The sequence below is a fragment of the Juglans microcarpa x Juglans regia genome, chromosome 7S (assembly GCF_004785595.1).
Source record: "Juglans microcarpa x Juglans regia isolate MS1-56 chromosome 7S, Jm3101_v1.0, whole genome shotgun sequence".
In the NCBI taxonomy this organism is placed as follows: domain Eukaryota; kingdom Viridiplantae; phylum Streptophyta; class Magnoliopsida; order Fagales; family Juglandaceae; genus Juglans; species Juglans microcarpa x Juglans regia.
Genome location: NC_054607.1, coordinates 3812267 through 3836614, shown reverse-complemented (window position 1 = coordinate 3836614; position 24348 = coordinate 3812267). Strand labels below are relative to the sequence as shown.

The 24348-nt window shown below is 37.5% G+C and overlaps 2 protein-coding genes and 1 pseudogene across 3 annotated transcripts; 2 read left to right on the top strand and 1 right to left on the bottom strand.

Annotated features, from left to right (window-relative positions):
• The first annotated feature begins 1471 nt into the window (after positions 1–1471).
• LOC121241284 lies at positions 1472–4535 on the top strand. Its single transcript, XM_041138988.1, has 6 exons — positions 1472–1807; positions 2768–2924; positions 3039–3374; positions 3450–3722; positions 3816–3863; positions 3990–4535. Exons 2-6 carry the CDS (start codon positions 2835–2837, stop codon positions 4080–4082), a joined length of 840 nt encoding a protein of 279 aa, XP_040994922.1. The 5' UTR covers positions 1472–1807; positions 2768–2834; the 3' UTR covers positions 4083–4535.
• Positions 4536–5432: 897 nt separating this feature from the next.
• On the bottom strand, positions 5433–15692 carry LOC121241283 (7-methylguanosine phosphate-specific 5'-nucleotidase A). Of its 2 annotated transcripts, XR_005935698.1 has the most exons (11): positions 15494–15692; positions 15174–15321; positions 14347–14407; positions 14119–14251; positions 13773–13896; positions 13502–13558; positions 13283–13379; positions 12589–12796; positions 6224–6284; positions 5832–5932; positions 5433–5643 (listed from the first exon to the last, which is right to left on the bottom strand). XR_005935698.1 is itself a non-coding variant. In XM_041138987.1 (10 exons), the coding sequence occupies exons 1-10, from the start codon at positions 15583–15585 to the stop codon at positions 5882–5884; spliced, it is 1032 nt and encodes a 343-aa protein (XP_040994921.1). In that variant the 5' UTR covers positions 15586–15692; the 3' UTR covers positions 5716–5881. The 2 variants fall into 2 exon arrangements, 1 of the variants encoding a protein (XP_040994921.1); XM_041138987.1 differs by lacking the exon at positions 5433–5643 and having other exon boundaries at positions 5716–5932.
• Positions 15693–17691: 1999 nt separating this feature from the next.
• On the top strand, positions 17692–21586 carry LOC121241478 (annotated as a pseudogene).
• The last annotated feature ends 2762 nt before the right edge of the window (positions 21587–24348 follow it).

The following is a 24348-nucleotide window of genomic DNA, read 5'->3' as shown; positions in this document are numbered from 1 at the left end:
GGCCCTCTCATAGATATCAAGAATGCCAATAAGCCTGGCTCATTCAAGTGAATTTTCTCTACAAAACAGCAAGCCATCATCTGCAAAAAATAAGTAATTAATACAAAGTTTACATCTTTGCAATTGGAATGTTAGAGATTAATTTCAATGCCTCAGCTTGATTTAGTAAAGATTTTAGTGCTTCAAGGCAAAGGATGAAAATATAGGGTGATAAAAGGGTCACCCTGCCTTATTCTCCTTGTAGGATAGAGTAGGAAACTGAATTGATGCATCTCATCACTAAACTGATCTACCTTCCATTGAAACCCATTCTCAATTTGGGGGAGAGTTTGCCAATCATATGTTGTCATGTGACTAATTAAACGAGTAATTAAATAAAAAAAATACTAAGGAAATAAAAGATTCTAAAAAAATTATATAGGAGAAAAATCTTAGCATTTATTAATATTGGAACCGACTATCTTGTTTGGCAACTTTTTAATGTGCCAACGTGTGGAATCAGGACGATAAGACAGCATAGCAATGTGATGACTATGAATTATTCTAAAGTCTATATATATTATATACTATTTATATGGTATAATTTAAAATTTAAATAATAAAATTGGATTGATAAAATTTAAAATTTATTTTGTAAATAAAATTATATAAAATAAGCAATGTGTGATATAGAGTGCATTCTAGATGTTGAAGTGAGTTGAGTTAAGATGATAAAATATTATTAGAATATTATTTTTTAATATTATTATTATTTTAAAAATTGAAAAAGTTGAATTGTTTATTATATTTTGTATTGAGATTTAAAAAAATTATAATAATGAGTTGAGATGAATTGAAGATCTAATTTAAGCCAGAAAGATCACAAATATAAAATTTTCTTAATTATCTATCGACTGTACATAACGAAAAGATGATGACAAAAAAAGACGATAGACAGCGCTTCCCTTTATCGAATGAAGTCAGTACGAATCAAGTTCAGATGCAAGACAAGTCCATTAATACATAGAATGATAGAAGAATACTAGAAACCTCCGTTAAATCGCAGAATTTGAAAACCACAGCACAAAACAAATGAATAAAGAAATATAAATAAAAGTACAGGGATTCAAGATTTTAAGAATGGCAGAGAAAAGATTACAGAGACGGTGACAACTTGACATTGACATACACAACAGTATATCTGTGCAAGGACAGGTGCGAAACCACTTCGTAGGTGGAAATAGAGACGTTATTTCTTGTGTAAATTGGAGTGCCGGCCCCCCTCCTCCTCTCTCTCTCTCTCTCTCTGGGGGCTTTTCGTATATAAGAAATGGCATTTTCCACATTCATTTTTTCAATAATCTTCCTTCATCTGCAAAACCCAGTAGTCATTATCTCCACTAGTAAATAGTTCTCTACCAACCCAAAACTCCAACTCCTTTTCAGCATCAGCTATTATTTACTCTCATATTTTATAACTTTTCTTATTTTTTTTTAGTCAATGATGGTAAAGCTGATAGGGTGGCCAGCATGGCCACCACTGTCGTCGAAGAAATTCGAAGCCATAATTGTCGTTCACCGGCTCGAAGGTTTAACTTTAACTCAATTTGAGAGCGGGAAGGCATTGGTGTGTGAACTTAAGTGGAAAGGTCAGAAGGGAGCTTTGAGTTCACTGAGGCGCTCTGTAAAGAGAAATTTCACCAAATAAGTGGGTGTTGGAGATGATGGGGTGCTGGAATGGAACGAGGGGTTTCGAAGTTTGTGTAGTTTCTCGGGCTACAAAGAGGGTGTGTTTTGTCCATGGGAGGTCTCATTTACGGTGCTTAGTGTTAGTTCCTTTTTTTTTTCGTTTGCTTGTGATTCTTCCTTTTTAGGTATTAATTCTTTTGGCCTTTGGATATTGTAGTTTCATTTTTCTCAACTAATAATCTTCATTAAAACCAACTGTCCTTAGTACATGAAAGTAGAAATGAGATAAAAATTAAGAGAAATGATTTGTATAAGTTTCAAATAGACACAGGTTTTTGTTGAGGGTGGATTGTTCTGTGAAGTACTAATCTTTACTTTGTGGTTTGTCACCTATTCTAGGCTAATATAAAGGAGGCACAGGTTTTTGTCTCATTTAAATATATCACATCAGACATATTTGGAAATGATTTGATTTGCTTAGTGGTTATTGTAGAGGTTGAGATTCATTAGGTCGGCTGAAGATGATATTGATGCTGCATTTTTCTTTATCCCTTCCCAGTATGTTCTATAGTGTTTCTGGAGCTATCGCCAAGATCTTTCATCACTGTTTTTGTATACAACAGGTTTCTTTCATCCAGATGTTTGACATGCCTTCGATTACAGCAGAGCTATCATCAGAAGCAGTACTTCCGAGTCACTCTATAACTGAGAGCTTGTAGGTCTGCCTGTTCACTGTTGGGATTCCACTTCCTGAAGCGAAGTGGTGTCAAGCTTTTTTCACTAGTAGCTATTGATGAAGAGACATTCAACCTGGATGATCTATCATGGATGAATAATGCTGGCATATTCTCTGCTCCCAAATGTTGTCATTCCTCTTTTTCTTAAAAAAAATATTATTTTCCTCCTTTGCGACTTCCATTATGTGTAGGTTTTGTCTTGAAATTGTGCAACTTGACCCTCGGCTTCTAATGAATTCTACAACAATACACCACCTATCTGAATGTTGGAATTTGTCTCCGCCAAGTCAAGGGCAATTGCTTTTACTGTGTCTTATTGATTAACCGTTTTGATGATCAGACCTTTCTTTTTTCAACTATAGGGTATGAACGAAGGGTCCAGGAACAGGGTTCGAGTTGTTGGAACTGGATCATTGAACTTGGCAGAATATGCTTCTGAAGCTGATGGAAAAAGAGACCCAAATTAATGTTTCTGTCAAAGTCCCAATTGGCACTACTGAGTGTAGTCCCTCACTCTGGGTGAGTGCGTTTTTACAAGTTTTAGTGCATTTTTACAAATGTTTCTCTTATTCATGCCTGCTTGCATTTTTTGAAAATTTCTTTTAACTCAACCCGAGTTCATCCGTAATGCAGTTATCTGTCAGTTTACTGGAATTGCTAATTGCTCAACAACCTTCAGAGACGGTGCAGAAGTCAATAGTTTGCCTTCCACTGTCACTCTGTTATGCAAAAGCTAACTCAACTGAAAGAGATGAGTTTTCTGCCCTTAAAGCTGGTCTGAGAAAAGTGAAAAACTTCACAGATTATGTCTCAGCAGTTAGAGCAAAGAAGGCAAGCTGTGAAGAAGAGGGAAGTGATGGTAGGTGTTCCGATAAAAGCATGGATCCCGAGTGCAATTATCCCTTTTACACAGATTCACTTAATAATGATGAGTGGCAATCAGAGGAAACAAAGGATGATTATAGCATTAGCCGACCATTCAGTTATGAAACATTGGCCTTTGCAAACCGTGCCAAAGGATTATCATACACCAATGCAATTAACAACGGCCAAAATGACTTCTGGATCTATTACAGCACCAGTAAACTGGATGTGGGATGCTGTAATATTGGCAATTCACGTGCTCTAATTTCTGAGCAGATCCTGAGGCCAAATTTGAAGCACATTATCCTCTCTTGGAAGAAGAGAAAACTAAGCTTCAGGATTCATAAAGCCAAAGGGGAAACTTTTCTGAAAAAAAACGTTACGGAGAAGAGGGTGGAGAGGATATTTTATGATTGTAGGCAGCTTAGCTCCTCTGACGAGTCTAGTTCAGGGGTATGTATCAAACCTTCTGGTTAGCTCATATTTTTACTAGCATTTCAATAAAGGTATCTGATTTTTATCCAACTAATGATAGTTTTCTAGCAGTTGCTTGAGAATGTTTTGGTACAGATGGGTCATCAATATCTGAGTTTGGGGATGACAAATTTGCTGTAGGTAGTTGGGAATGTAAGGAAGTATATTGCCGTGACAAACAATTGAAACTCCAAACTCAAGTCTTTTTTGCTTCAATCGATCAAAGGAGTGAACGCACTGCTGGGTAGAGCACATGTACAGCTCTGGTTGCAGTCATTGCTGATTGGTTGCATTCCAACCAAGATGAGCTCCCCATCAAGTCTGAATTTGACAGGCTGATTAGAGATGGATCATTGGAATGGAGAAGTCTTTGCCGCAATGGGGCCTACATAGAGCAGTTCCCCGACAAACACTTCGATCTTAAGACAATTCTCCAAGCTAAAATCCGTCCTCTTTCTATAGTTTCAGAAAATTCCTCTATTGGATTCTTCCATCCAGAAGGACTGGAGGAGGGGAGTTTGGACTTCCTACACGGTACCCTGTCCTTCGACAATATATGGGATGAGATCAGCAGCCGTTCTACATTAGACTGCTCAAGCAATGATGAGCCACTTCTTGCTTAAGGTTTTTTCGTGCTAAAGGTTGAGGAGGATGCTTACTACATCATCGACACTTTAGGGGAGAGACTCCATGAAGGATGCAACAAAGCATATGTCCTCAAATTTGATAGACAACAATTTTACGATTGTCAAATGAGAGTCAAGCATCAGATGAAAAACTTGCTAGTGATAAGGTGCAACCTAAAAGCTGCATGTATTCTTCAGCTGATGGAGCTCCGGTCGTCCAGTCAAATGAGTCGGAGAATCGTGAGAGAGAAGAGGTTGTGTGTAGAGGGAAGGAATCGTGCAAGGAATATATTAAGAGCTTCTTGGCTGCAATACCCCCAAGGGAGTTACAGGCTGATACCATGCAGGATTTGATGGGATCAGCTACTTTCCATCGTAGGCTACAAATCGAGTTCTGTTATTCCCGGTTCTTGCAGCCAATGGTTGAATCTCCGATTTCAGAGGCAACATATGATATACGAAGGAGGGGGGTTGAACCGAAGACCTCCATTTTGGAGGATGGGTGTTATGCCATCAGGCCTGTGGCCTTTGGCACTTTGCATGTTTACTTGTGGTGACAGTTTTAGGTTAGTTGCTTGGGGGAGGGGGGGAGACCCATTCCTCTTTTTGATGTTTTTTCTCACATCTCTGACAGGGAATGTAAATTACTGTTTATTCACACTGCTAATTTGCTTGATTTGTAAACTATTGCTCCTTGTAAATTTTAAAAGTCTAATTCGAACGTTCGACTTTCTATACTGCGCAACAACACTATTTCTGCTCTTCTTCTTTTATGTCTTTTCTTCTTTTTTTTTTCTTTTTTTTTTTTTGTTAAGAGATAAATATTATCGATACGAATGAAATAGGCATCCGTCTTTTCTTTTTTTTTTATAAGAGATAAATATTATTGATATGAATGAAATAGACACAATCCGTGTATACATGAAGTATACAGAAGAACACTTAAATATATTCTAAGAGCGATAAATTAAAAACAAGAAATCATGAATTCTGTCTTTTCTTTTTCAAGTCAGTAATGCTTAAAAAATGTGTCATCCATGGTTGCCAGGCTTAGGCCTCGTTTCTAATAGTCACCGTAATTCCTGCCCACCTCATAAAACTACCCATCTTAATAGCATCCTCCACACTAAAAAATGGGCATGGAGCTTCCTAGATAAACAGCAGCCATGCAAATATTTTCTAGCTTGAAACCATGAAATCACTGCGGAGGTAGCCACCAGAGCCCGAAACGAGGACCATAGAAATGCAATATCTTTGGGTGTAGAGGTTGTACACTAATAAAACCAAAATCAGAGATTAGAAAACATTCAAGTAGACATATTTCAACAGCCAATACCATTCTAGTAAAAAATAAATAAAGGCCATTAAATGAAGAATTTATTCATCAAAGAATAAATAAATATTAACGTTAGCATAGCATGTCCTAGTAAGGAATATGCCTCCGGTGAATTTTCATAATCACCTCCAAATAAACAAAGCTGATAGGTTAGCTGGCAGTCAATCACCTCGAGTCTAACATAGCTGAGAAACAAGCTCGACTACTCCCCACATGGGCGTGTCATTCTGCAAGTAAGATGAGAAGCTGAAATTAACAGTATAATACTTATTGATGACTCCAATGCTGCATGGTCAAGAAGAATACCAAAGGGTGAAGCCATACCACGGCATTTATGTTGCTAAATTTTAAGACTCATCTAGATAAGATCTCTCATTAAATCTTTAATTGCTTAATTTAGTAAGTTCTCTCATTAAATCACTTACAAAAAATAGTCAGATGAAGTGATTACCAAAATAGTCAGAATTAGGAAATAGACAAACCAAGACATTTTGTATAGCAAGAGGCATTCAACTCACCAGGTAAACGATATCAAAGGACTTCCTGTAGCTATCAAGAGAGTTCTCAACATTGTCATTCCTGAAACGGAATTTTACAGAGATTGGTAACTAGATCAAATTACAAACTATAATCTTCCAGGACTATAGCTGATTACACAATTAAATAGTAAACAGAGGAAATGCACAAGTAAACGAAGCCTCAGTCTAGCCGTTAAAAGCCAAAAAAAAAAAGAACTTCCCTGTTTTTAGTAGTATTTGATGCTTTAGCATGGCTGTGCAACATTAATAGCGCTACAAAAATTTCATTTAAAACGAGTGAAATTTCCGTTCGCCTATGAAATGACCATACAGCTACACCTTCCATCTTACCTTCCTGCAGAAACAAATCAATGATCCATTTCATTCATCAGCTCTCACACTCCACACAGTTATATTAATATCCATACAAGTTCCAACTTGCCAATCGTTAGGGATGCACCAATCTCAAAAACCTCTTAATGAATCCCTTGTGGTAATCTGTAACATAGACATCTATTTTTGGAGAATCTTTTGCTCATTATTTGAACAATCAATTGCTCTCTCTTCCATGATTGCAGAGAACATGTTATGTTGTCCATCCTTACAAACTTCCTACCTTGATAACCTGCTGGTTGTAAAGCATTCCACAATCCTTATCTTTGGCTGTTTTTTTTTTTTTGATCGGTACAATCCTTATCTTTTGCTGTTGGACCAATTGCAATCTCTACAGCATGAAAACACTTCCACGAACAATCTATTTTCATCAGGCTTGCTACCATTCTTTTTTTTTTGATAAGTAAGAAATTATATTAATCCACGTAAAAAGGCAATGCCCAAGTACACGGGAAGTGTACAAGAAAAAACCTGATTACAAACTACACGCTACGGAAAGTAGCGTAAAAGTCATTAAAATTCCTCCCATTCACTACAATAGAAGAAGCCCAAAGCAACAAAGTGTAATAGAAAAAGGCCCTAAAACTATCCAGAGAGCGTTCCCTATTTTCAAAACATCGGCCATTTCTTTCATTCCATGTGCACCACATTAAACATAGAGGTACCATCTTCCAAACAGCTGCAATGTGACAATTGCCCCTAATCCCTCTCCAACCTGACAATAAATCCAAGACCCTCCTGGGCATCACCCATGCAATACCAAGCCTAGTGAAAATGTCGTCCCATAAAGCCTTGACTACGTTGCAGTGGAGAAGTAGATGGTCTGCTGATTCGCTGCTGTGTTTGCACATAAAGCACCACTTGGTTAAGTAAAGGCCTCGCTTTTTCAGTTTATCTATAGTCAATATCTTCCCATGGGATGCCAACCAGCCAAAAAAGGCAACTTTAAGGGGTGCATTGCTCCTCCAAATGCTCTTCCAAGGAATTGCATTGGTGGGATGAACCGTCAAAAACTTGTAATAAGAGCGGACTGAAAATTTCTTGTTCCCGGTGAGTGTCCATATTAGTCCGTCTTCCCTATCTGCTTGTACCTTCAACACATATAAAACATCGTAGAAATCAACAATGTCATTCACCTCCCAGTCTTGTACAGCTCTAGAAAAACTCACTGACCAATGAATAGAATTTGCGGAGATGCTCATATTATCAGCCACAGAAGCATCCTTGTCTGATGCAATCCTATAAAGCGAGGGGAAAACATTTTCCAAGGCCACATCGCCACACCAGATATCATGCCAAAATCTGATGCGCGTGTCCCTTCCCACCTCAAATCTGAAATTACCGAGTAGGTCTTCCCATCCATTTCGAATGAATTTCCAAACACCCGCCCCATAGGCCCCTCTTACTGCATTAGAGCACCAATCTCCCTAAATACTCCCGTATTTAATGTCGATGATACTTCTCCAAAGAGCATCCCTTTCCTTATGATACCGCCATAGCCACTTTCCAAGTAGAGCCTTGTTGAAGATTCTCAATTTTCTAATCCCCAATCCACCGCAAGACAAAGGGGTGCAAACTTTATCCCATTTAATCAAATGGAATTTTCTCTCATCTTCTAGCCCTCCCCACAATAAATCACGGAAGATCTTTTCCAGTCTATTTGCCACCCCTGCAGGTAAAGGGAACAAAGATAAAAAGTATGTTAGAAGATTAGAAAGTGTGCTCTTAATAAGCGTGATTTGGCCGCCTTTAGACAAGTAAATTCTCTTCCAACCCGCCAGTTTGCATTCAATTTTCTCAACAATCCCATCCCACATTGCCTTAGATTTGTGGGGGGCCCCCAAAGGAAGTCCCAGATACTTCATAGGCAAGAGTGACACCTTGCAGCCCAAGATGGCAGCCACTTCACTTAGATTATTAACCAAGCCAATTGGAACTAGCTCGGACTTTGATAAGTTCACTTTAAGGGCTAAGACAGCTTCAAAACACAGAAGAAGGGCTCTCAAGGAGCGAATCTGATCGGGGTCTGAGTCACATAGAATCAACGTATCATCGGCGAAAAGGAGATGTGCGACTGATAAGCTTTCATTCAAGGAACTACCCACCGAGAAGCCCGAGATGAAACCCCTATCCACCACCCCTTCCAACATTCTACTCAACACATCCATCACTATAATGAATAACAAAGGAGATAAAGGGTCCCCTCGTCGCAAACCCCTAGAGCTGCGAAAGAAACCTTCGGGGGTACCATTGATCAAAGTGGAGAAACTAACGGTTGTGATGGAATGTTTTATCCACTGACACCATCTTTCCCCGAAACCGTGCCTGCCAAGAATGTACAATAAGAAATCCCAATTGACATGATCAAATGCTTTCTCCATATCCAATTTACACAAGAGACCTGGGGTGCCGCTTCTAACTCTAGACTCCAAGCATTCATTAGCAATTAGAACGGAGTCTAAAATTTGTCTTCCTTTAACGAACGCACTTTGTGACTTCGAGATGATCTTCCCCATAACTTCACTTAATCGCTTCGCAAGAACTTTTGATATGATCTTATAGACCCCACTCACCAAACTTATGGGCCGGAAATCGTGTACCTCCACCGACCTTGCCCTTTTCGGGATAAGGGCAATGAAAGTGGCGTTTAGGTTTCTCTCAAATTTCATGAAAGAGTGAAATTCAAGAAAAACTTTTATAAGATCCTCTTTAATAATGTTCCAACAAGTTTGGAAGAAAGCCATTGTAAAGCCATCGGGGCCCGACGCTTTATCTTTAGCCATCCCGCTAAGCACACTAAGTACCTCTTCCTCCTCAAAGGACCTCTCCAACCAAGCTGCACTTGCTTGATCCATTGAATCAAAATCTAGTCAGTTTACCTTCAGTCTCCATTGATATTGCTCCGATAAAAGCTTGTCATAAAAATGAACAATGTGATTTTTTATCTCAACGCTGTCCGTCAAAACCCTGCCTTCCGAATGTAGGACCTCAGTGGCATTGTTTCTACGATGAGCATTAGCGACTCTATGGAAAAACTTTGTACACCTGTCTCCTTCCTTCAACCAAAGGGCTCGAGATTTTTGTCTCCAAGAGATCTCCTATAAGGGTGATTTTTTCCAGCTCAGCTACTACTACCATTTTCCTTACTTTTTCATCCTCCGAAAGGGTCCCCCCCACTTCTTTCACATCAATATGCTGCAGCTCTTAAGAGAGAGTGAATCTCTGGTCATTAATATTCCCAAAGACTTCCGGATTCCATTTCCTTAGATCACTTTTCAAAACTTTTAGTTTCCCAGCCAAAATGAAACTAGGGGTGCCCGTGAGTTGATAGGAGTTCCACCATGATCTAACTTTCTCCGAGAACCCATCAACCTTTAACTACATGTTCTCAAATTTAAAATATCTCTGTCCCCCGTGAAGACCCCCACAATCTAATAAGAGGGGGAAGTGATTGGAGCAAAGTCTAGAAAGCCTTTTTTGGCAAAGACTGGGGAAGTGGACCTCCCAGGAGGAAGAGACAATGAACCTGTCCAACCTAGACCAAGCCCTCCCGTTAGACCAAGTGAAATCTCCTCCCGCTAAAGGAAGATCAATCAGTTCCAACTCAAAAATAAGTGCTGAAAAATCTGCCATGGCTGAGCCCGTGTTGGAATCCCCAAATCTTTCACTCGGAAACCGAGTGACGTTGAAATCGCCTCCAATACACCACGGGATATCCCACCAACTACACAAACCAGCTATTTCGTCCCACAGAAGTTGTCTTTTATTGTCAAGATTTGGCCCGTAAACACCTAAGAACCCCCAAACGAAACCATCATCTACATTTGAGAAAGAGCAAGCTACCGAAAATGCACCAACATAATCCTCCACCAAATTGACTACCCTTTTATCCCACAACACTAATATGCCCCCTGAAGCACCCTTAGAGACAAGGATGGTCCATCCCACGTACGGACAATTCCAAAAGCTTCTTATTAATTGCCTATCTATATACTTCAACTTAGTCTCTTGCAAACAGATCACATCTGGCTTCCATTCCCGAAATAAGTTCTTTATTCTCAGGCGCTTGCTTGGATCATTCAAGCCCCGAACATTCCATGAGAGGATCTTGGGCTTCATGGACCATCGAGGTTCACCCTATCATTGTGTCTTCCCCTGCTCGCGCTTCCTTCTCTTGCATCATAGTTAATGGAGCAAGCAAGCCTCTTGAGCTCCATGTCTTTTTTAGCGGCAGATTTAGCAAGCTGTGGCTGTCCTGCTTCTATGGCGATGATGAGGGCTTTAAACTGTTCCTCATAACCTTCACATGAAATCCCAAGGCAGTGTCGAAGAACATCAACCTTTTGTAATACCCAATCAGGTTGTAATCCCGCCCTTGAAGGCACTGGTGGCAGTGAGCATAGAGGACTAGGAACATCTCCAGGATCCCCCAGATCCGTGTCATCTCCATACTCCTTGCAGACTAGCTGTAGATCAGAATCGTATGAAGACTCATCATCTGAGAGAGCCCCTTCAATTGATGACTCATCATCCCCTTCTTCCACAGTACACAGAACCATTGAAGGGGTCTCCAAAACATCGGAAGAAATAGGCAATCCCTGAGCCCTAATGAGAACATCTGAGAGTTGAGAGGGACCAAAAGTGTGCGAGGGGATGTCTGAACCCACATCCCAAGGCAGCCCGGCGGAGGTCGAAGCCTCCATGCAAATTTTCCTCACATCTGAGGTCGGAGGTGAGCCCAAAAAATTAGCCAGAGGCCATCGGCACTGTCTGTGACTTGGACAAGCACAACAGCTCCTTCTGAGTCGCCGAGGAGCTCAAAGTGGTTCTCACAACTATCGGCGGTGGGTCCATGGGCGACACCAGGGGCCTGGGTGAGGCCATCGGCGATTTCTGGGCCATCGGAGAGCTCGAAAGCTCCAAATGAGTCGTCGGCAAGATCCCCGAGGCCCACATTTCTGCCTTCACATTTTTTCCTTTTGATTTGTATAAATGAACTGCACGTCTGCCTTGTTGGTTTGTGTCCCACATGAACTACGCAGCTCTATATGTGATCAGTCTTAAAAATTGGGTCAACAATGAGAATCATTGTTAAACCCAGAACTCCTTCCTTGTAATTAGATATTCTAACAGAGTCGCATGCAGCTGATTGTTGGCTAAACTCAAATGACAATGCGAGCAATCCCTATCTCATTCTCTCCTTCCAGTTTCTTGGATTGCAATAATATCATCAAGTAATTGAATTACCTTTCCACTCCACTTTTGATCATTGTGATACCAAACCTAGGTCCTGTTGGGTCACCTCCGCAACACAAATATGAATGACATCATTTTTTTTTTATAGGTAAAATATGAATGACATCATTGGTTCTCATGCCCTTTCTTTGAAACATCATAGTAACCAAAGTAATATGTTATTATTATTTTGAGTAAATGAGTGACATACCTCATTTTTTTACAGGTAAAAGAAATTTCATTTTGATATAGCTCATATTTGTTTTGGTGGTTTCAATGTCTTTTACAAGGATTTGGGAAATTGAACATGTTTGAGATTTTCTAAAAGTGTGTAGTCAAGATACTAGGAAGCATTTTGCATTCTATATGCCTTTACAATTATGATTGATAGACATTAGTCACTCAAAAACTGTTGATTCAGAGGAGAGGTTGACAGAACATTACTCAAAATGTGTTTCAAATCATGACAAATGAAAAGAAAGAACCCACAACCATTTTGCATTCTGTTGATTCAGTGGAGAGGTTGGATATGATGCTGGAAATGAGCATCTAAGTACAAGTAGACAAAACTCCATAGATAATAGTCTACTTAAAACCAATGAACTTTAGAGTGAACATAGATAGAAGAAAGCATGCATGTCTAAAAGGGCTTAAAAAGACGGACGTAACTTCAAAATCTATCCAGGTGATATAATATATCTATGGTCGATGGAGTTGAGCAAGTTTTAAAAACTTACAGAAAACCCACAGATATTCGTGTCTCATAGTTTAAACCATCAGACATCCCCAAGTCTCCTATGTGATCACCAAGAAGCAGCACGTTGGTCCTCTTCTTCACCGAGGCATTGTTGTTATTTGGCCCATCAGCATCACCCAATTGCTCATGTAAAGGAGCAGCCATATCAAGAGCATGCTCGTTTTTATTAAGGCTATGAATTGTCTTTCCTGTAAAAAGTTTACCAAGGAAAAATAGAAACAGACCTTGCATTCAAAACTATACACAAATTCATCATAAAGGAACTCATCACTCTCTTCATCCTACAAGAAACTATATTTTACTTTTTAGGCTGTCTGAAAGTAGACAAAAGTTTTCAAAAGTAAAGATTCATTATCCATTTAACTTTCAATATTACTCCCCTTAACCGTTGTATTTACCTATCAAAAAACTTTTTTATATTACTCCCAGAAAAACTTATCACAGATTAAATGTGAGCTCTATTGTGTGTCAGTTTTGTCAAATAGACCAATTTTCTACAAAAGAAATAACATCTGCTGCCTCATGAAAAAGTTTATAAATACCGTTGCAAGCCAATTATACTGCAATGGCATAGGAACTCCCAATGCATGCCAACTTTACATACGTGCATGCAGTGGATCACACTCATTACATATATTATGATAGTCTTTTAGGTGCGAAGCATTAAAGGATACCTTTAAAAGAGACAAGGCAACCATCACTGTCAAATACCATTCGGTTTGAGACAATCTTAACATTTTTAAAAGATCTGTGAAGTTTCTGCCTCAGGACCTAGTACAGTGGGAAGAAAGATGCGGACATGAAAAAAGGATGCAAATCAGAATTAAAGTTGATGAATAATGCTATATGTGCAGAAAATGACAACTAGATAAAGAAAATTTTGTTTAACTAACCTCCTCTATGATATCTGCAAGCCCTGCAGAAAATATAAGAACGGGAATGTCTCTTTCCTGCAAAAATAAGAGAAAGTAACATATGCAAGATAAGCAGAATGGTTTGGATAACAAATAGCCAAGATAATGCAATTCTCAATACCAGCTAGTACTATATAAAGTAGAAACAAAACCAGAAGATCAATCTCCTCATTGGATTGCTTGTTAAACAACTATCCATGTGCCAAAGTCGTGCTAATATAAAAAAGAGATTGAATAAGATTAGAGTTACCTCCAAATACTCAAACAGTTCAGCAACACCCTCCCTAAAAGCAATCGTGGCATTAGCAACAGATTGCTTTATCGCATCATATGTAAGGCCTCCCTCAATGAGAAGAGCATGAGTTTTTCCCCACCTGTACAAATGGTACAACAAGTTTTATTCATTAGCCACTTACAGCAGCATACCTTCCAAGGAACACAGATGAATAATTGATTTATCTTATTCATCAGAAAAAATAAAAAATAAAAAATAAAAAAATAATTTATCTCATTTAGATGCTTAAAAGCTACAATTGAGGCTATGTCAAAGCATATTTGAGCAACATGGAGGCAGCACAGTCGTTGATTTCACATACCACTCCTCCATGAGCTTTGTTTTCTCTTCAATTGGAATTTTTGGGGAGAACTCTAATGGATGATAATATTCATATAATTGCTGCCTCTTGGCATCATATTCTGGATTCCCCTGTTGCAAGAGGCCATGACTGCCTACACATGTTATTAGAGAAAACTGAAAGCAAATCCTATAAAAAAAATCATAAGGAGAAAAAAATTAAAGACAACATGTTGCTGAAAAGACTTACTTTGCCCAGGTTGGCCATTGATCGAATACCTGGTTAATGTGCGATCAAAATCTACAATCACCTGATATTGAAAATATTCCCAAGGAGGTAACTTAGAATATCCATTCCAAAATTTATTCAAAAGGAATGCACAATTGAATAATCCTCTTTTTTTCTCCACTTCCACAAAAATAAAGATGTCCTACATCAATCCATTTCTTCCCTTCTCTATTAACAATAATTATAAAGGGAACGAGAAGGAAAATAAACATAACAATTTCTGAGCGTCAGGTGTGATCATCCTTAGCATTTGAGATTAAATGAAAGAAGTGAAATCCAGAACTCGCAGAAAATCCAGATCCAATCTCACTAAGACAAATTTATGCACACATCATATATTATTTTCCCATTTCAGTTTTTTTTTTTTTTTTCCAAGTGTAGCATTTGAACCCAGGGCGTGAGCTTATAGTAGCACCAAATTACCACTAGCCATAGACACCAAGGATCACACAAGTCACATCATACGATTAGAAAAAAACAGAAATGGACTGAAGTTTTTTTTTTTCCTTTTTGCCTTGTTTGGTTATTAAGTAGTGCGAACCCTCAGTTTGGCCTCCTGGAATTAATTCTGTAACAGAAGTTGATATAGAATATAATTGATGCAAGGCTACACTAAATGTGAATAGATTCTCTAGTATAAGTTGGGCATTCTTTGGTTAGAATCATTGATCCAACTACATCATATCAAGAGCACATAACTTGTTCCACGATGTGGGATTAATCTCCCTAGAAACCCTGACAAAAAGCAAGAGAAATATCGGGAAGAACAATATAATGCAGCAGATAACCTGCATTTTTTTAGGACCCCCACTTCGTATTGCTGCGATTTTCTTGTCCAGCAGCTCACGGTCACCGACTAGCACCTCAGATGCCACGGAAACACCATTTCCGTCCATTCCAATTCGATTCCTATAACTACCACAAGGAAAAAAAACCCTACCCAAAAGAGAGGAAAAAATAACAATATATACCTTAAACACAGCGATTACATGAACGAAAACAGTCTGTCTGTCTGTGTGTGCGCGTGAAAAAAAAGCAGAAAAAAGCAGAGAGAAATTGTGGGAAACGCAGCAACGTTCGCATGTATTTGTAGCGTATAGATTAGGACCTGGGACTGAAGCGGGGCGGAAGAGATAAGCAACGACTGCGGACGGTGGTTCGGAGAGGCTTGCAGACGATGCTTTGTACCCGATAACTCATTTGGCAAAACCTCTACTGTGCACTTACTCCCTTAGCTTCATTTTGAACCCAAAACATATACCATGTTCTTCACCATTGATACCCATGTCCCCGATGATTGTTTGTGACCCACTCCAAAGAATCCATGATTGTATCGATAATATGCTCATTACTAATCCATATCAAAATGAGTTATTAAATTCTTACGTTGATACATAAATTACATCATTCACGTCACTTAAATGATAAGATTCGATTTGTAATATTTAAATTTTAAAATTTTAGTTACAAATTAAATTATATCACGTACTATATATCTATACCGACTTATAAATATAATTTTTTAATAAAAATATTCTTAATTTGTTATGTTAATTAGTGGTATAAAAGTTGTGCCGTGCTCAAAATTAGAGAAAAATTACTTATCGTCTTAGTGAATAATTACGGGAAAATATTTTTCAAGTTGTTGTCGGAACTTAAAAGTTTTAAATAGAAAAGAGATAGACAATCACGTGGACTTTATAATTTTTATTACTTAATTTAATAGTGTCCAAAATATTTATATGGATAATAATAAATATTATAGATCTCGCTTTAATGTATTTATGTTTAGCATTTAAAATCTTCAAGTACTGATAACAATTTAAAGAAATCTTTATCCAAAAATTCATATTCTAGATCTACGGATCAAGTTCATACTTAGTCTAATAAGTTCTTATTTCATTGATGAATCGAATCTATATCGATTTTCAAAATCAATATATATGAATTTGATTTCAAAATTTCTCTAAAATTGAACCGGTTATACCCTATTTATTCATACTTATTCTCGTATGGAAGGACAAGTGGCTTCCCAGACCTGTGACTTATCCAACCCAGTCCCTAGCTACTATACTTCCCTCTTAGCAAATGTGAATGATTTGATTGATGTTAAAATTGGAGATGGAATGCAGAATCTGTAAGGGCAAATTTTACAAATGTGGGTGCTAAAGCTATATTGCAAATTCCTTTAGCATTGGTAGCAGTCTCGGTAAAATGAAGAAATGTCTAAAATTTGAATGGACTGGGAGTTAAAACACTGTCATTGGATTTAGTAAAGCTCAAAACTCAAACTTTGAGCTACAGGAAATTTATTTTCATTTTCATATTTGAAGACTCACTATTTATAAGTCTATCTCATTATTTTATTACAAAATACAGCATACTATTAGTTTGGATTTGAAAATTAGTTTGTGAAATGTGTTTGTTGGGTAATTAGCTTGAGAATAAAAATTAGTTGAGAAACAATAATTTAAGTATCAAATTAAATTATTAATGTATATATGGTTAGTGTAATTGCAAAATATGAAAATAAAATAAAATATTATTATTAAAAAATAATATCATATTATATTTTGATGAATCCAATGGTTAATTCAATGTGGGATTATGGATAAGGAAGTTTTGAATTTATGAAAAATATGTACTTTTCATCAAATTTTGAAGATGACTTTGATGAAGCCAATGCAATACTCTAAGTATGATAAACAGAGAATATAAGCATATTTGGCAATATACAAATTCTGGTATTTACTCTGTTAAAAGTGGTTATCACATACAAAAAACACTGATTAATAAAAAAATATGGAGAGTCCTCAAGTAGATTGCCTGGAGAGACTTTCTGGAAGAGGTTATGGAATTTATCTACTCTCATGATGGTTAAGGTGTTTATATGAAAGGCATATCATAATGGATTGCCAATTAGAAGAAAATTAGTCTTAAAAAATGTGATTGACTCTGATCTATGTCCTATCTATGGACTAGATTCTGAAGATGTGGTACATACTTTGTGGAATTGTATAACTGCAGGTGATGTGTGGTGTCAAATCATTTAGAAAATAGAAAGTTGGGACAGGGATTTTATAACTCTGCTAGAGCATATCAATGGCAAAGTTGACCAACAACAATTTGCTGAGATAGTTGTAGTATGAGAAAAAAAAAATGGCTAAGGCAAAATTCTGTTATGTATGAAATGGGTTTTCTTCATCCTACTGCATTACTTACACAAGCAATGATGCATTTGTAGGAGTTTCAGAATGCCATAGTTGAGAAGGTGCAGCCTAGCTATATCACTTCATATAAGCAACAATGTTGGTTGCCACCAGTATCTCCATGGATAAAGGCAAGCTAGGATGTAGTTGTGGAAAAGAAGTACAAAAGGATGGGATTGGGATGGTGATCAGAAATTCAGAAGGGGAAGTGTTGGCAACAATGAGAGCAACTATTGAGTTTTCTACAGATTCCATTGTAGCAGAAGTAAGGGCAACACTAAATACTTGTCTGCTTTGTAGGAATTTGGGACTGCATAATGTTTTCTTTATCGGGCATCAATTTCCGTTTTGTTCCTTCAAGATTTTTTTCCTCATTTTGGTAAATTCCTATATATATTTTTTATTTTTCTTGCTTGGGTATATGATGTGTTTGAGATTGGGTGTTGTTTGTTGTTGCTGTGGCTGTGACTGATCTGCTGTGTGGTTGGAAATTGGGTTTTAGTGTTGGGTTCCTGTTTGATGGTAGTTGCGGGTCGTGGAATTTGAGAGTTCTTTGTTTGTTTATGATTTCCAATTCAAGTATTATTATCCTCGTTTCCATTTGGTTTCAATATATTATTTAAAACTATGTTTTGTTATGGCTAATCTTGACCTCTCACTTTTTCCTCAATGGTCCAGTTTTTCAAAACCATGGTGATGTATTCGTTTGAAAATGATCTCCCTTGTGTCAGATAATGAATTTTTTCCACCCTCTTAATCTTTTCTCCATTTTTCTCTTATCCATTGCTTGTACGATCTTCATCTGGTTTAGATGATTTCATAAGAAGCTGGATCTGAAAGGAATGAGCGGTGCTTTGAAAATAGGAGCACACAATGGCGGAGCTTCAGAATTTTTTTGTACACACATTATTGCTTTGGTTTGAAGTCACTATGCTTAAATATATCAACTCTAGAATGTATTAGGGTGTTCTTTTGTACATTTCATGTGTACACAAGCAATGCCTATTTCATTCGTATCAATAAAATTTACCTCTTACATAGAAAAAAAGAAGAAGAAAGAAACTAGATCTGAATCCAATTGATCTATATTCCTGGTGTTGAATTAGGACTGTTGACTGCTTGCAAGGGATGCTTGAATTTCCATTGAAGGGTGTGGTTGTGGAACTGGGTTATCAATGTTTGAGTGCTGCATACATTGATATAGCTATTGGGGTTGTGATATGAGAAGGTTGCTAGTTGAAAATTATGTGTTTGTTGTTGGGGTTTGGTGTTATCTATTTTGAAGGTGAAAGTAGGTGGTTTGTTTTGGGGACGTGGAAATGATCTTGGATGTGTGGTTGTTATTTGGACAGGGGGAAGGCAACGACTGTGTGGTGTTATGCTAGTTGTGTTTCTTCAGATCAGTGGTGGTAGGTGTTGTTGAGGAGAATATTAAAAATAAGTTCAGGCAGTGGGAGCAGGAGTTGGAGCCGGAGCCCATTGGATTGTAAGATCCGTTCTGATCGTTTTTCCTATCGTGATGCACCTTACAGAAGAGATCATTGTCGATGTTTCACGTTTTCTGACTATATATTATTTATTTGTTTGCATAAGATGTGGACTAGGGTAGAAAAAGTAAGCTCTTAAGTTTTACTAGAGATAGTCTCTGGATGTAATTATCATCCTATTTATGCCAATGAATACTTATTTTTGGATTTACTTTGTTTTTTGCACTATTGTTTGAAAATATTGTAAGGTAATCTAAGTTGTAGAACCCCCCCCCCCCCTCTCTCCACCCCCACCCTCATCGGCCCGAGGCAATTTTGTTCTTACTCTCACTAAGAACACACAAATAGTTTAATATTTCGTGGGCTTTTATTTTTCTGAAATCAGTATTTGTTTGTGATGTCATGCTTTGCTAAATTCTTTTTTTTTTTTTCAAGAATAAAAAAATGTGATAGAAATTTGATCTTGGAAGTAGAATTTACCATCCATTATTTTCTGCAAAATGTTTACTTTATTTGATTTTGCTTCCATCCAGGACAATCTTTGTAAGAATTGCAAACATCCAGGTCATTTTGCTAGAGAATGCCCTAATGTGGCAATTTGTCACAATTGCAGCTTGACTGGGTGAGTAAACTTTTTTGATAGTGCTTTCTGATTAGAACACATGTTCATCGAAGTTAAATTGTGTGTACGTACTTAAAGGCATTGCCATTTTCATTGTCTCACTTAGTTTTTAAAGACTTCCCAAAGTGTATATGTCATAGAATAGAGATTAGTCAGTTCATGCTTTTAGTCCAAACGTGCAAATCCTGATATCTGTAATTTTGACTTTTTCACCACATCTCACAATGTTACCTCCACCTGTAATTTAACCACCTTTCTGCAGCTGCTATTACCTCCTCCATAACTACCGAAAACCAAAATCTCACCTTACCGCAACCACTACTAGAGAGTAGTTATCCCATCCCAAGCACTGTGTTGAGATTCTAGTGCCACTTCCAAAATTACTCAATTCTTCATTATCTTTATCAACACATTTAGCTACTCCATCCTCGCCCTTAAACCAATGTCACTATCACTGTATAACAGTGGCATCAATTAATTCATGATGCAAACATAAAGTTGCCTTGGTCGTGGTACCAGTAACACCATTTTTTTCACCATGCCCATCAGAATGTTGTCTCTGCCACCTTATCTCTGCCTCCGTTCCACTTCATTTTCACATCTGCCTCTCCCTCATCAGCTTAATAAACAATGGAGACTTTTGGCTCAACACCCTCTCGTCAATTGCAGCCAACACTACCACCTCCATTTTGTGTCTTATGTCTATTGTATCGTTAGTGTCTAAAAAGGAAGGGGGTGACCCTAGGCAATAACAAGGTTGTGGTGTGTAAGAAAAATGCTCATAGTCGTTAAGATTTTCCTAGCTTTTCTAATTTGCTGCAGACCCAACCTTCACATGATTAGATTTACTTTAAGCTTAGACCAATCTCAATGCAAAATAATGGGATCCTCAAAGGATGAAAGCATAAATTTTTGCATGGTTTGGATATTCCAAAAGTGGAGCTTTGACTTCTTAAGACTTTCATTTTTTCTAGTTAAATGAGAGCAGGACCTTATATGCCTCTTCCAATGGTGTTGATAGCATTTCTTCTATTTTTCATTTCTTTTAATGGGACTTTCCATTTAATATTGGCATATGCTTCTGTTTAGGCACATTGCTTCAGAATGCAGTACAAAGTCACTATGTTGGAACTGTCAAGAACCTGGCCACATGGCCAGCGATTGTCCCAATGAGGGCATCTATCACACCTGTGGTAAGGCAGGGCCTCGTGCTAGAGAGTGCACGGCTCCCACACTACCACTTGGGGACTTGTGGTTGTGCAACAACTGTTATAAGTAGGGCCACATTGTAGTTGACTGTACAAATGAGAAGGCGTGCAACAATTGTAGGAAGACAGGTCACCTAGCACGGGATTGTCCAAACGAGCCCATATGTAACGTGCGCAATGTACTTGGACATATGGCTAGACAGTGCCCAAAATCCAATGTTCTCGAAGAGTGCAATGGTGGTGTTTGCAACGGTGGTTACCGCGATGTTGTATGCAGGAACTGCCACTGGGTCATATGAGCAGGGATTGCATGGGCCCTATGATGATCTGTCACAACTATGGTGGACAGGGGCATCTGGCATATGAGTGCCCTTCTGGCAGGTTTATGGATCATTATCCGAACAGGTTCTAATGGATGTTGATCATGTTCTGGGATTTTCTATATTTTTATGCTTTTACCTCAAGGACAAGTTGCCTAGTTTTGGAGAAATTGAAGGTTGAAATTTAATAGATTCCAAGAAGTGGATTTGAAACTTCCTTTGGTAGGGATAAATGCTTGATATTGATGTTGAGAATTTATTTTTCTTATTAATAGGATCATGCTTGATGACTTTGGAATGGATTTAACTGATAATAAGAACTGAATGCCAATTGTGTGACCAAATGATGTGATGATGTATTATGCTCTAGCTGAATTAATCGAACTCTGTTTTTTAATGTATTATCATTATGACTTGTATTTTCCATGATTTAAAAGCTTGCATAAATCATAATTACAGACTTTACGGCGACCTCAACGACGACGTCTTCATCCTTTTGGTAAAATTGTTTTATGTGCATGTGGTTGTGTTTTGATTGCATCTAAGAAAGAGTATAAATAAAAAATTATAGTTTGGCTTATGTTTTTTTTTTTTTTTTTATTTTTTATTGATCAAGTATAGGCCATAAGCCCACCATTCTTGCCATCACTAACTCTCCTAGTTTAAGAACATGATACCATTTTTGAGTCAAATATCAAAACAGTCCATGATTTTAAACGATTCCCTATTTACTCATTGGGGTTTTAATATTACTAATTTACTCATTGAATATTACAATTTTATCAATTAGATCTCTCAATCAAATTTTTGTTGAATAATCTAATAGAATCTAACGTGGCATGCCGCTGTGTTTGAATGCTTGAATGTTTTTTTATTGGCACTGGGTGTTTGAAAACAGAATCCTGACTAATTCTGGAGGTGTGCAGGCTCTTGACAATAAGTTTTTCGCAAGTACAACTCAAATAATTCAATGGAGAAATCTCTCAATTTGATAGTCTATAAAGATTGTTTGCATCTAGGAAGATTCAAACTGTAAGTTTTTGAGGGGGCATGCTACCAAAATCAAGACATTTACCACTTAAGCTGACTTTTAGGAATTTATGTTGAATGCTAAGTGGCTACAAATAATAAAATAGTTTAAAACATTGAAATTACATAAAAATCTAAATTCATTTAAAAAAAAAATTATACTAAGAACTGAGGGCTTGTTACCCTCAGATTTGTTTTCAAATTATTTCATGTTTTTCAGATTGTAAATTTTTAAAACTATTTTTTTTGTTAGATTTCTTTTCTTAGTTTTTGTATTTATTTTTTATGTTTTAGAAAAACTTAAGCAATTTTTTTAAATATTTTTTGAAAATGTGGAATGCCACGTTAGATTTTTGCTAAATTTATTAATGAAAATCTGACGGATGTTTTAACTCGGAAAAGTAGTCAAATCCAAGAATCAACTTAATGAAATTGAAAATCCAAGAAATGAAAATATAAATGCGTAAAATCCTATGACTGTGTTTGGTAAGTGAAGTATATTATTTAGTATTATTCATAAACATTTCACTACTATTTACAAATTATTCACTACTATTGACAGATCATTTGATCAAACACTTTCAACACTCCTAAATAGGGATTATTGCACTAATCTCGGTTTTGATTCTGCTTCGGAATCAACAAGGTGGTTCTCTCTAATAAGAAAAGAAGGCTGGTTTTCTTAAGAAAAACAAAATGTTTTTGTAGAAGGCCTTAGTTATACCATATCGGTTCTTTTTTCCTGGCCACACAGAAAAGAGAGGTTCTCAACCAGAGATTACCTCTTGTAAGCTATCTAGTATAATTGACAAAGAAATTAAAAGAGCCATGGTTGTTACATGATCTACAACTTCTTTCACATTGCTGAAAGTGTAACAAAAAACATGTCGGTTGGCAAGAATGGTTGTGCTTACTATACTTGTCTTTATGATTGCAAGAAACAACACAACAAAGAGAGCAACATGAGCAACTTATGGGGTTCCCTGCTCCTAGTAAATTTGAAACTCTAGTGCTAAACCAAAAACAAGAAAAAATTATTATCTGTGCAATTTAAACTACAATAGACACCTATAACATGCACTAATAAATAGCTTATGTGTGATTGATCAAACCTTGCCGCAGCACCAAGTCCATATGGTATTGCATACAAGATTGAGATGGTTGTGAGGCTATCCAAAGAAGTTGACAATAAGATTTCCAAGCATTGAAGCGAGGGGTTTATGAGGAACATGTATTAGTTGGGCATAAGGATTAGAAATTCTCTAAAAATCAAAAGTGCTTTTGATCTGAAATACTCCATGAAACCTCACCATATCGAAAGCACAAAAGTTTCAAGTTGTGGATTTGGTAGAGTCCAGAAAATAATATAAGAAGCTCAAAAGACCACCACTCAAGGCTGCAATTGTCAAAATGAATATATATATATATATATATATATATATATATATCAAACAAGAATATTTCAGCAACACATACAAGCTATTCTTTCAACATCACATGCAAGTGGCGATAGGAGGGATGGAGTTTTCATGGTTTCAAATGGAGAGAGGGTTCGGTTTTAGGGTTTCAAATTAGAGGGTAGGGAGAGATGGATGCGAGCGAGAACAAGATCTCTGGGGCGAAACAGGTAGAGGGAGAAAGAGAGGAACCCAAGCCACGGCAGAGGGATGGAGGTGAGCAACAATAGCAAGTATTACTTTAGGACTTGGGGGGTAGATTGCGCTGAGGTACAACGAGGATTCAACAAGAAGCTTAGGGTTTCAAAACTGAGAAATGAGAGATGAGTTTGGCTTACCGAATGAGAGCTGAGGGACGACGAGAGGATTCAAGGTGGTAGGTTGTGCTGAGGGATAGCGAGCGGATTTGACCTCTGGCGAGAGGCTTAGGGTTTCAAATGGAGAAGTTGATCGAAATAAGAGATGGGAGTTCGGTAGAGGAGATTTCAATTGGCAGAAAGATTTTTTTTCCACGTGGCGGTAGCTACATCACTCGATAGAGGTATTCGGTAGAATAATTCTGTCGGAGTAGCATTTTTTTTTCGTTAAAAGAAATGACATTTGCAATCTAAGAGTATGTAAGCGTTGTGTA

What these genes read in the sequence shown, in the direction of transcription:
- LOC121241284 (XM_041138988.1), top strand. Translation starts at nt 2,835, where the DNA reads ATGCTTCTGAAGCTGATGGAAAAAGAGACCCAAATTAATGTTTCTGTC. An exon ending in CAAAGGATGATTATAGCATT is followed by an intron (nt 3,375 to 3,449) that starts AGCCGACCATTC and finishes AATGCAATTAAC; the next exon opens with AACGGCCAAAATGACTTCTG. An exon ending in CTGACGAGTCTAGTTCAGGG is followed by an intron (nt 3,723 to 3,815) that starts GTATGTATCAAA and finishes GTTTTCTAGCAG; the next exon opens with TTGCTTGAGAATGTTTTGGT.
- LOC121241283 (XM_041138987.1), bottom strand. Translation starts at nt 15,585, where the DNA reads ATGAGTTATCGGGTACAAAGCATCGTCTGCAAGCCTCTCCGAACCACC. An exon ending in CAATGGCCAACCTGGGCAAA is followed by an intron (nt 14,252 to 14,346) that starts GTAAGTCTTTTC and finishes TAACATGTGTAG; the next exon opens with GCAGTCATGGCCTCTTGCAA. An exon ending in TTGCAGATATCATAGAGGAG is followed by an intron (nt 13,380 to 13,501) that starts GTTAGTTAAACA and finishes CCACTGTACTAG; the next exon opens with GTCCTGAGGCAGAAACTTCA.